The sequence below is a fragment of the Vulpes vulpes genome, chromosome 6 (genome assembly GCF_048418805.1).
Source record: "Vulpes vulpes isolate BD-2025 chromosome 6, VulVul3, whole genome shotgun sequence".
NCBI lineage: Eukaryota > Metazoa > Chordata > Mammalia > Carnivora > Canidae > Vulpes > Vulpes vulpes.
This window is the reverse complement of record NC_132785.1, coordinates 30,573,044-30,585,476: the sequence shown is the minus strand read 5'-3', so window position 1 is coordinate 30,585,476 and position 12,433 is coordinate 30,573,044. Positions and strand designations below refer to the sequence as shown.

Below are 12,433 nucleotides of genomic sequence, written 5' to 3'. Positions count from 1 at the left end.
AAAAAATATCTTAGTGGACATACCAGGTAGACCATTGAATATTCATTGTCTGGCACTCAGGGGACAAGTCAGTGGAAATGTCATTTGAACAGTTGATGTTTAAAGACAGACCATGTGAAAGATAAGCTAGGAAGAGGAATGCAAATGAGAACAAGATCACCCAGGATCAAAGGTGGGATTTGCCAGAGTGTCAAAAATGGACAGGCAAGTGGAAGAGGGTTTAAAAACCACCCTGGGGTACAGCAACCAAGGAGTAAAACCAGGAGAGAGTGGACATTCATCAGCCTTTTTTTTTTTTTAAGATTTTATTTATTCATTCACGATAGACAGAGAGAGAGAGAGAGAGAGGCAGAAACACAGGAAACCAAGAAAACCAAGGAAAACAAGAAAACCAAGGAGTAAAACCAGGAGAGAGTGGACATTCATCAGCCTTTTTTTTTTTTAAGATTTTATTTATTCATTCACGATAGACATAGAGAGAGAGAGAGAGAGGCAGAAACACAGGCAGAGGGAGAAGCAGGCTCCATGCTGGGAGCCTAACACGGGACTCGATCCCGGGACTCCAGGATCATGCCCCCGGCCAAAGGCAGGTGTGCCAAACCCAGGGATCCCCCATTCATCAGCCTTTTGAATGTAATTGAGAAGTCAATTAAAGTCTGTCATTGGATGGAAAACCTTGTTGGTTATTTATATGCTGAACAAGAAATAGATCAATAAAATGAGAGAAACAGAAGGCCTTTAGAATGGAGTGAGAGAATGCGTAGTCAGAATGGGGAGACAGGTTGAATAGATAGATAGTTCTTTAGAACTAGAGTTTTCATGTGAGGCACAGCAGAGAAATGAGGCAGTAGCAGAGATAGTACCTCTTAATATGATACAAATTTGTATGATCTGTAAGTTGATTTATAATCCGGATGGTAAAGATGAAACTAAGGTTAAAAATCTTTACTGATCCTATGATACTTGGACATGATTTAAGATGTGTTTTTACAGTGTTTGGAAATAAAACACATTACTATTATATTTCCCCAATTCTCACCCCTAGAAGTCTATCAATAGCCCCTCAGTCTGAGACTACCTTTCCCACTTCATCCTCTTTCCTCCCTTCTCTTTCTCTACTCTTTCTCCCTTTTCTATTCCCTTCCCTTTTCCTTTTCCCTTCCATACTTCTCAGTTCCCCTGTTCCTCCTGGATGTTGTTGCATGTATGAGCAATTGAGACATCTTGTGTTTTATTTACATGAAAGAATAGGTGTAACCTTTGAAGAAAATTTGTTAATACCTGTTCAAATTTATATGCCATCTATTTTTTGAAATGGCAATTTTTGTACATACTTGCACAGATGCTCAAAAAATATATATTGCAAGATAGAGTATATATTTATGTAGTTGTATGTTATATAATAGAGTGTATATATCTTGCAAATCACACAATGAATACTTTTTGAGTATTGCCTTGAGAATTATGGTTTATATTTGCACTGAAAATTACATCTTAAAATGTAAAGCACTGAGACTGAGCCAGAATGCTAGTTGTTCTTTTCAGTCTTTCAGTCTGGAATTTTGGAACTGTGAAAAAGGTGTAATGAATGCAAAAGACTAGAAAGTTAAGCTAAATACTGATATATGTTGGTGAAACTTTTCATTCACATAACAGGTAATGAATTAGAGGAAGATCTTGAAATTCTTGAAGAGGCTGCATTGCAGGTATTGTCCCAAACATCATAAAGATAAATTTTATACATTAATTTCAAAGCAGTAGTTTCATTTAGATCAACCTTATTTTTCTTGAATATAGTACTTTCAATAAGTACTTCATTCTGTTCATTGGTGAATAAAAATACATAGTTCATAATTTCTTGGTGAGAGAAACCCAAGGCTGCTCTTACTGTGCTGCATGATAGTTGTTAAATCTGGAGTGAGATATAAATCCTGCTAGAGAAAGAAAAGTTACCAAGGGTCGGGGGCATAGGGGAGGACTTTGCAGAACTGACGACAATTAAATTGGATCTTGAAAGAAGTTCTATTTACCAGTTAGAAAAATAGGAAAAAGAGTTTTAGTAGTAATAATTAAAATAATGTCTATATAGCACTTTATAGTTTATGGTATCTTTAATATTATTTATTTTAGGATTTACATTTTGAGGTTAGTTTTATCTCTTGTACCTTACAGTTACAATAACTGTAGTTCAAAGAAATTCTGTGATTTGTCTAAGAATTCAACTAATTAGGAGATAGAGGCTAGTATTCAGTTCTAATATCTATAGCTAGTAGTTTGCATCTTATTTATTTCCTGAGATGAATTGATCACAGTGGTAATAACAGAAACAACCATTTATTTGATCTTGACGTGTCAACTACTATTCTAAACACTTTGCATATTTTTAACTCACTTATTCCTCACAGCAGCCCCATGAAAGATAGACTCTTAACCTCCATTTACAAGTAAGGAAACTGAGGCTTAGAAAACTTGTGTAACTTGCCCAGAATCACACAGCTAGTAAGCAGCCAGGCTAGAATTTGAACTCTGGCATTGGGTTACAAAGTCCATGATCTTGATCACTATTCTCTTAATTGTAGGGAGCCCTGGTATCCTCAATAATATTAAGAAACTTCTGGGTTTTAAAGATCCACCAGCTTTTGTTTGTTTTTTTTTTTTTTAAAGTTTAATTTTTTTTACTTTAAGATATACAAAAACTCAATAAACATTTAACAAATACAGTATCAAAAAAAAAAACCAAATACAGTATCAAACAGAACCATTAAGGAACTCATATGTTATTCATTATTACAGGGATTATTGTGGTTTATAAAATGTCACTTAGGCCAGATACTAAGAGGTGTTTATTGTGTTTCTGTTAAAAAAATCTGATGTCCCAGATTGCCCATATTTTTGGCTTGTGGTGATCTAACATATATTAAGATCCTGCTCCTTGCAGCACCTGGGTGGCTCAGTCAGTTAAGTTAAGCATCCGACACTTGGTTTCAGCTCAGGCCTGATCTCAAGGGCTATGAGAGCAAACCCCTCATTGGGCTCAGAGCTCAGTGTCAGGCTCTGCATTCAGCGGGAGTCTGCTTGGATATTTTCTCCCTCTGCTCCTTCCTACTCTCTCTCTCTCTCTCTGTCTATCTCTCTCTTTCTCTCTCTCTCTCTCTTTATCAAATAAAATAAATCTTAAGGGGAGAAAAAAAAGACCTGCTACTTTTTAGGCAATGTAGTATGTACTTTATATGTGTTATATAATTTAAATTTTATAATAGTCATAGTAAAGAGATGTTATTTGATCACCACTTTATACATTTTGCAAATTCAGGAATTGTGTGTAACTTGTTAGCTCAAGAGCACATAGTACTTGTCCAAAGTCAGGATTTGAATTCAAGTCTGTTTGACTTTAAAGATCATGGTTTTTGTGTCTTGTATCTTGTAGAATGCAAAGGTACTGTTATATAAATGTGATAGTACTGGAAGTATAATCCTTTTCTATGAAAAATACTTTGTTTTGAAATACATCGTTACTAAAAAGTTTCTAGAATTTCAGCATTTAAAGCAGGTCTTTCCAAAACATAAGACTTGCTTGTCACATCAATGAGAACTAAACTTTCAGCTTTGTCTACCCGTTTTTCTTAATTTTAATTAAGGCTTTAACAGGCTAATGGAGTTTATGTGCAGCCACAGTCAGGCTTCTGTCCACTTTCAGCCCAAGGCAGGACCTTGGTACCCACCTACCTAAGAGAGCAGAGATAATCCACATGAAATGATGCCAATAATGGGAACACAAAAATTGGGAGACCTCCACAGCTGCCTGCAGAAGAGAGGCCTGGTGCAGACAGATGGGGACATAGCACATGGAGGGCTAGCATGGGTAGAGGTGTACTGTCTTGGCTAGTATGCAGATCTCTGATGTGTTACTTATTTTTGTGGAAGAAAGGAGGCCGGAAGTATTATCCCATCTTTTTCCCTTCTGAGGATATTATCTACTTTTAGACTAAAGGAGTACTGGAGCATGGAGAGAAAATACTTTCCCCAGAAAGGCTTACCTAAAATTGTGTGCAAGTTCAAGAAACTCAAGTAATTAAAATTTTACATTTTTAAAACACATAAATGTTCTCTTTTACTCATCAGGTGTGCAAAACCCATTCTGGTATTCTTGGAAAGGGCTTAGCTCTTTCTCATTCACCAACTATATTAGAGGCACTTGAAGGAAACTTACCACTTCAAATCCAAAGCAATGAACAGTCCTTTCTGGATGATTTTATTGCTTGTGTTCCAGGATCAAGTGGTGGGAGGCTTGCAAGGTAATATGCTTTATTTAAGTACTACAATTACTGACTTTCAAGACTTGCCTCAGTCTTCATTTCTGAAGAGAAACAAAGGGAAAGTTATTAGGATATTAAAATGCAGCCAAAAATAATCTGGTTTGTGTGTTTTGAACTTGCTGAAATATAAAATGGTAAATACTTTAAAATGTTTTTAAAATACATGGTAGTTGATGATTTTAAAGTTTCCTAGGTGAACTTTTATTTTAAAAAATTGGTGCACATGGAATAATTGAGAAGTGTATGTATTTGATAGTAACATTTACTATCTAGAATAAAATTTATCACTGTATTTTATTTTAATAAGATTTCTTTTGAAGTCTACCAATAATACAAATATAAATTAAGAATTTAAATATAAAGAAAAGAATTTAAGTGTAATCAGTTGAGGTTGTAAAGTTCTCATTGATTTTGTTACTGTTTGCTTTTCTTTTTTTAATGAAAAGAAAACAATAGACTGGCTTGTGTGATCTTACTAATAAATAGAAAAGTCTAATTTCTTCCCAGTTTTATTTTTTTAAAAAGAGATTCCTCTGTAGTTTTTAAAAACCAAAAACCAAAATGTTGACTGGAGAACAGAAAATATTTTAAGTCAGCCTCACTGCTAACTTTGTGTAACATGTGACAGAATTAGTTATTACTCATCTCCCAGGACAACTTGAATGTAGATCATACAATGAACTCAAGAATGAATTTCCCAAATGTGACAGAATTAGTTATTACTCATCTCCCAGGACAACATTGAATGTAGATCATACAATGAATTCAAGAATGAATATCCCAAAGTATAGAAATTTGACAGAATTTTCATGGAAGGGAAGGTAGTACGGGACAATAGTTGAAAAATTGTGTAAAGAGAAAATTAACAGTGTATCTTTAACCTTGCTGTTCTCAAGCAAACAGAATGCCATTTCTATCACCGCTTTTACAGAGGAGCTGTTCTTTCCCAGGTTTTCAGGCTGGCAGATTACAGCACACCTTCCTCAGTAAGAATGAGTGTACTTAGGACTTCAAATATATATAACCTAAATTCATTTTCTCAGTTATTTTATGTCAGCCATGTTAAAATTTCAAGTTTTCTAATTTTAAAATTATTTCTATTTTATTTATTAAAATCAGAAATCTCCTATACTTTGGCATATTTTTTATTGAATTTGTCATTAACAATTTGCAAGGGAGATGCTCGTGATTGTCACTGGGTGGGAAATGAAGATACCGTTTTAGCACTTCGTTTGATACAAGTTTTATTCATTTGGTTTAATTTCATGTTAATCATTAAAGATATTTATGAATGTTTAGTTTTGCTTGTTTTTTCATCACTGCCAGGTGGCTTCAGCCAGACTCCTATGCTGATCCTCAGAAAACATCTTTAATCCTTAACAAGGATGATATTCGTTGTGGTTGGCCTACCACCATAACTGTTCAAACAAAAGACCAGTATGGGGATGTGGTACATGTTCCAAATATGAAGGTAATTATATCAGAATTAAATTTATAGTCATCAAAGTACTAACTATTTTAACAAATAAAATTTTAGAAAACACAAGTGATTTTTAGAGTCTATTTGCAGTACTGTTTTTATATTTATAAATAGAAGAAGCCAAAAAATTGTTTAAATGATTTATTTAAATTAATTAGTACACGCTTTTCCAGATTGTTGTTTCTTGCATTTTGTTAGGAGCTATGGTGATTCAAGGAAAGGATAAGAAAGTGTCCATATATGCACATAGAGGGAAGGCCCTTAATATATAGTGGTTGAGTAATTCAGTGAAAGAACACATTTAAAAATTTTTTATGTATTCTTTAAAAGACTCGAATACACTGGATGATAGACGTTAAGGAGGGCACGTGATGTACTGAGCACTGGTGTATAAGACTGATAAATGAATCACTGAACTGTATACACTAATAATACACTAAATGTTTATTGAATTTAAATTAAAAAAAGACTCATACGTTTTGGATTTGGTACTGTTGAAACAACATTTAAAATATAATATTGATATATATTAAATTAGAAATACATGATGGAGACTCCAAAAACTAAAGATAAAACTATTCTGTGATCCAGTAATCATACTCGACTGGTTATTTACCCTAAAATACAAAAAAACTAATTCAAAAGGATGCATTCACCTCTATGTTTATTGCAGCATTATTTACAATAGCTAAATTATGGAAGCAGTGCAAGTGTCCATCGATAGATGAAGAGATGAAGAAAAGGTGGTATACACACACACACACATACACACAATGGGATATTATTCAGCTATAAAAAATGAAAATGAAATCTTGTCATTTGCAAAAACATTGATGGTGCTAGAGTATAATGCTAAGCGAAAGAATTCAGAGAAAGACAAATATTAAATAATTTCACTTATATGTGAAATTTAAAAAACAAAACTAAGGGAAAAAAAAGAGAGAAACTAAGAAACAGACTCTTAACTATAGAAAACAAACTGATGGTTACCAGAGGGGAAGTGGGCTGGAAGGTGGCTGAAATAGGTGATAGGAGTATACCTTTAGTGTGATAAACACACTGAGTAAGGTATAGAATTGTTGAATAATTATATTGTATACCTGAAACACTGTAAATTAACTATACTGGAATTAGAATCAGAAACTTAATTAAAAAAATAGAAATACATGAATTTGGATGGCAAAAAAAAAAAGGAGAATGGAAATATCAAGTGCTGTATTAATGAATATAGTTATTTGGATACTTCTTTCCTGAAACTTTAGTTAATAATGACATTTTGGAGCATATTGTGATGCATAAAATGAATCCAGTATGATACAATTAATGTAAATATCTCATTTAAAACTTTTATTATATTTCTAAAAAAATGTGTATTGAATGAAAATTTGTTATAGGCAATTCCCCAGCCACCCCCACCCCTTCAAAAATATGTTACAAAGTGATTTGGTTGTTTGAATCTTAGAATTGATTAAGCCACAAAATCCTGCTCACTTACAGAGTAGTTGGTAAAAGGAAGCAGAATAGCTATTATTCTACAATATCTCAGTACTCATTATAAAATTGTTCAGTAATTTACTTCAAGGTTTATAGTACATGGGCAAATGTGCTTCTGATGTTAATTTATTTAGAGTAAATATAGTTGTTGAAACAAAGATTAAATCAAAATATATGTATAAAATTAGTGGCTGTAATTTTAAAAAGTCAAGTGTCTTTAAATTTGAAAGCATTTATTTTTTATTTTTTCCCTTTTTTTCTTTTTATTACATTTAAAGTTTAAAGCTTTTAATGATGGCAGTGTATATAAGCTGAAGAATTTTACTATATACCTTTAAACTTCTGTAATTTAAATATAAGATGGAGGGGATCCTTGGGTGGCTCAGCAGTTTAGTGCCTGCCTTTGGCCCAGGGTGTGATCTTGGAGTCCCGGGATCAAGTCCCACATTGGGCTCCCTGCATGGAGCCTGCTTCTCCCTCTGCCTGTGTCTCTGCCTTCTCTCTGTGTGTCTCTCATGAATAAATAAATAAATAAAAATGTAAATAAATAGAGAGAGGAAGGAAGGAAGGAAGGAAGGAAGGATTGATTTGTAGTATTTCCAGGGCATTATGTCAGTCCAAATTTTTTTATTATGTGTTATTTTTTAAGTCTTCTTAATGGAGTACATTTTCTTCTGCAGAACATTACAGCTAAAATTGAGATTTCTAAAAAAATTTATGTAATAAATTGTATTTATATAATTTATTATGTATAAATTATATATATATTTATAAAGTTATTTATTTATTTGAGAGAGATAGAGATAGCATGAGCAGAAGGGAGAGGGAGAAACAGGCTCTCCACTAAGCAAAGAGCCTGATGCAGGGCTCGATCAGGACCCTGTGATGATGACCTGGGCCAAAGGCAGACACTTAACCGATTAAGCCACCCTGGTGACCCAAGATTAGTGCTTTAAAATATGTGGAGATTGTGTAAAAGCATTCATACTTGAATTACCTGATAAAGTAATTTAATGTTATTCCCTGCAAGAATTCAAGAATTCAGTGTAGGTTTGTTCTGCGATCTTGTATTTTATGAATGGTAGAATTTATCTTATGTTTTGATATCTGTGGTTATTTATTCCAAAAATCAAGGCCTCTTTTACACGATGTGTTCCAGGTTCACATTGTAGAACTATCTTGTGGTCATTCTGGCACACCTCTGAAAGGAATGCCCAAGACAGACCAGTGGTCACATTAAATTTATGGAGTTGTGGGTCTGTACTTGTTAATTGCTTCTTTTAATGTGTCATGGACAATTATATAATAATAATATTTGGTTTTTGTGATATGGTTAGGTGGAAGTGAAAGCCGTTCCTGTTTCTCAGAAAAAAACATCTTTACAACAAGAGCAAGTGAAAAAACCTCAAAGGATCCCTGGCAGCCCTGCAGTAGCAGCTGCACCTTCTAATACTGATATGACCTTTGGCGGGCTGGCATCACCAAAGCTGGATGTTTCTTATGAACCAATGATAGTGAAGGAGGCTCGGTATATTGCCATAACAATGATGAAGGTAATTTATTTCACTGCTAGAAAAATTTTATTATTTACTATGTATTCATTTAACAGACATTTCAGTGATCCAAATGTAGACACAATATTTCAGGTCTAGAGAGCTATTGATAAATACAAGCTTGGAATACTTTAGGGGGGGTGATTTATTTTCCTCCAAAGAGGATTTTCATTTGTTTTCTGGCAGATGCATAGGGGGATTCCAGTAATAGATCAAGTTAATCCAGTCAGAGATTGAAATGGCTGAAAACTGAATTTCATTTCCTACAAAAGTATTTGTCTATTTTCGATTTGCCATTTCTCCTAGGACAGCCCTTCAGGAATTTGTTTACCTCGCCACCTTCAATTTTTGGGTTTTCTCACATGCCAGCCTCATGTCTTTGGGTTTCCTACTTATTTGGGACTTTTTGATCTACAATGCCTTTAGACATGTTTAAAAATATTTTGTGTAGCATATTTAGTTCTCTTCATAGGCAACATTATACTAAATTAGCAAGGTGAGCATAAGTTAAAGCAGGAGTTAGGAATTGTGCCAGTAACAGAGAACAATGGTGAGCCATTGAAGGCTTTCAGTTAGGGGAACAACACAATTAGATTTGTGTTTTATATAGATCATAGTGGAATATGGAGAATAATTGGACAGATGATCAAAAGGCATGGCTAGCTTAAGTCTCTTTAGTAGATTATTGACTTAGTGCGATGAGATGTGCTAATCCTTTGAACTAATGAAAAGAGATTCAAAAGATATTTAGTCAGTAAGACTTGATGGCTGAAGGGGATGGAGTAAAGAGAAGTAAGAATTAAAAGGTGAAATTCAGTTTGACCTTAAGTAGAAAGATTTACAATACTGGAGGAGGAACAGATATTGGATGAGGAAGATAATCATTTTGGATGTGATAAGTTTTAGATATCTCTGAAATATCCATGCAAAGTTATATATAAAAGATACATTCACATTGTCTATGCAAATGAGAAGATCACAGATCCGACCTCAAGAAAAGAATTTGAGAGTAATTAGCACTTGGAATACTCATGATATCATGGAAGCAGATGAAATATATCTTCCATTTTGAGTGAAGGGAGACGTTCCAAAACAGGATCTTGAGAAACACCAATATCAGTGATTCTCAAACTTCTGTCTACATCAAAATCATCTGGAGCACTTATTTAAAAAGGAGATTTTCCAATAATATGAAGATTTAGATTCAGTACATCTTCAGAGAGGTTCAAGAATTTGTGACTATGCAGAGTGATTCAAATTCAAAACCTAAACTTTGAGAAACATTGGTTTATAAAATAGGTAAGAGAAAAAAAGAAAAAAAATAAAGAAGCCAAGAGTATTAGCCAAAGAGGTAAGACATTAAGCTAGGACCAGTGTTTACTTTTTGCCACTTTCTCCCCACTTAACATACAGTAATTTATGTAATCCTCACAATAGCCCTATAAATTGCTGTTTTTATTCCCATTTTACATATGTGAAAGCTAAAGCACAGAGAGGTTAAGTAATTTGTTCAAGGCCACACAAGTGTCAGGGAGTTTGACTCCATAGTTGATTTTCCTGAGGACTTCCTCCAACTACTTTATGGCATATCTTGAAAGTAAAGGAAAGAGCAGTTTGGGAAGGGTTAATAGTGTTAAGCTGCAGAAGCAAAGTTTTGAAAAGGATCTAGAAACAATGAATTCATCGATGATCTTGGCAGGAGCAGTCTTAAAGGCATTGTAAGTTGAATTTATAGATGCAGAGGAAGTGAAAATAAAAACAAAATGAGTAGATTAAGTCTTTCAAGATGTTTGGCTATAAGAAAACAGAGGAAATGGAATCAAGTGAAGGCTTTTGAGTTTGAGATGAATAGAGAAAGACTTGGATGTTTTAATACTGTTGAGACAATACAGAAGAAGGAAACCAGTAAGATGGGTGGAGAGATAATAACAGAGTTTAGAGCTCCAGACTCTTTACAGGGATGAGGTGGGCCTTAAATAGGAGTATTTCCTCTTTTATACTACAGGAGAGGAAAAAGAAAGTAATTAATTCAGTTGCTAGGGAATTTATAAATTGTGCAGCCAAAAGAATTATTTATTATGATAGTAATTATACTTTTAAATTGGATTAGGACTGATGAATGTTAGGGTCAGGATTTTAAAACAAAGGGAGGAAAATGAAATATTTGTTGTGGAGATTGAAAGAGAACAGATAAAATTTATCAGCTATCTTTGAAAAATCAGATGAAACTGGAGATCCTGTTTTAACATTGCAGTGTGTCATATGAACATGGATAAGGTAATCATTTGGATTGATTCAGCTTGAAGTTTTACCAGAGAACTCCACAAATGAATAGTGTGAGAGGGGAGAGTTCAGCAGATGGTAGTTAAAGAAAGGACAATAGAACCCAATCAGTTTGGACAGGATGAGAGACAGATCCAGAGAGAGAGAGAGTAGGGGGTGGAAAGGACTAGTAATCTAAGAATAGATACCATAGGAGTCACTGAAGCAGAAAACTGAGCAGGCCCTTTTGTTGTGATTCTGAGAAAGAAAATTCCGTGGAATGTCACAGGTCTGTGACTTTCGGTGTGAGTGGCTAAAGTAGAGTTGGAGTTAAGTTTGTTGAGATTGAAGATTTGGATGAAAAAGCTGGAGTTTTGGGTGAGTCATCCAGTGACTTAAAGAATTCAAAGATAAACATTCTTATTCACTCCCACTTTTATGTAAGGGATTTACTTTCTGGTCCCCTTAACTCCCTCATCATTCTTTTAGTTTCCTATGAACATGCCTCAATTTGTACAATTTCTTTTGAAAATCCAGTTACCAAAACTGGATGCAGTTTTTCAAGACTATTCAGAGTGTCTTAGGGTTAGAGCATTTACAGAATATCATTCCCACACTGACTCTGAGATATCCATGCATGTTCAAGGAAAGGGATTTTCTAGATCAGCGGTTCACACATAGTGTGTACTACTCAGCAGTCAGACAAATACTGTGAAGGATGGAAAAATAAGATATGATCTATTCTTTCATTAGTAAATGTAATGATATGTATTTTGAGGGGAAATGGTGGAGTGGAAAACACACTGTGCTGGGAATCTGGAACTATGGGTTTTCCTGCTAGACCTAACCTTAAGTGGCATATTTCTCATTTGTGATTTTTTTAGTAGATAAAGGCAGCTAGATCTTTTCTAAATCACATTCATGAAAATAGGAAGGGTGAGAGAAAGGAAAGAGGCTTGTGAATGATGTGGGTGTGCCTCTTTTATTTACTATGAATATAAGTTAGAAGTGAATGAGCAGTTGGAGAACTTTACATGAACTTTGGAAGATAATGGTCAATTGGGCAATGATGCAGGACTATAAGAATATTGGGAATAATGTGACTAGTTTCAGGTACCTACAGTCCATTTTTGTCTTTACATTTCACCCTAATTTTTTATGGACTTTTTTGTTATTTTTATTTAGAAACAGATTGTTCTGCAGGTCCAGTTGCAGCAATCTTTATATTATGGATACATACCCTGTTTTGGTTACGTGGATTGCAAATCCCCTTCTCCCAGGTGAAGGCTTATCCTTTCCCTTTATTTATAGTATCTTTGGGGAGAAAT

At 34.2% G+C, this 12,433-nt stretch overlaps 1 protein-coding gene across 29 annotated transcripts in view; it reads left to right on the top strand.

The window, feature by feature from the left end:
• The window catches only part of MYCBP2 (MYC binding protein 2), a 266,736-nt gene that overhangs the window by 159,773 nt on the left and 94,530 nt on the right, over positions 1-12,433 (top strand). For all 29 annotated transcript variants that reach the window (XM_072760790.1, XM_072760789.1, XM_072760784.1 and 26 more), the window contains 4 exons: positions 1,657-1,706; positions 4,123-4,295; positions 5,643-5,787; positions 8,628-8,843. In XM_072760790.1, coding sequence (XP_072616891.1) covers positions 1,657-1,706; positions 4,123-4,295; positions 5,643-5,787; positions 8,628-8,843 — 584 coding nt within the window. The remainder of the gene's footprint in view (positions 1-1,656; positions 1,707-4,122; positions 4,296-5,642; positions 5,788-8,627; positions 8,844-12,433) is intronic.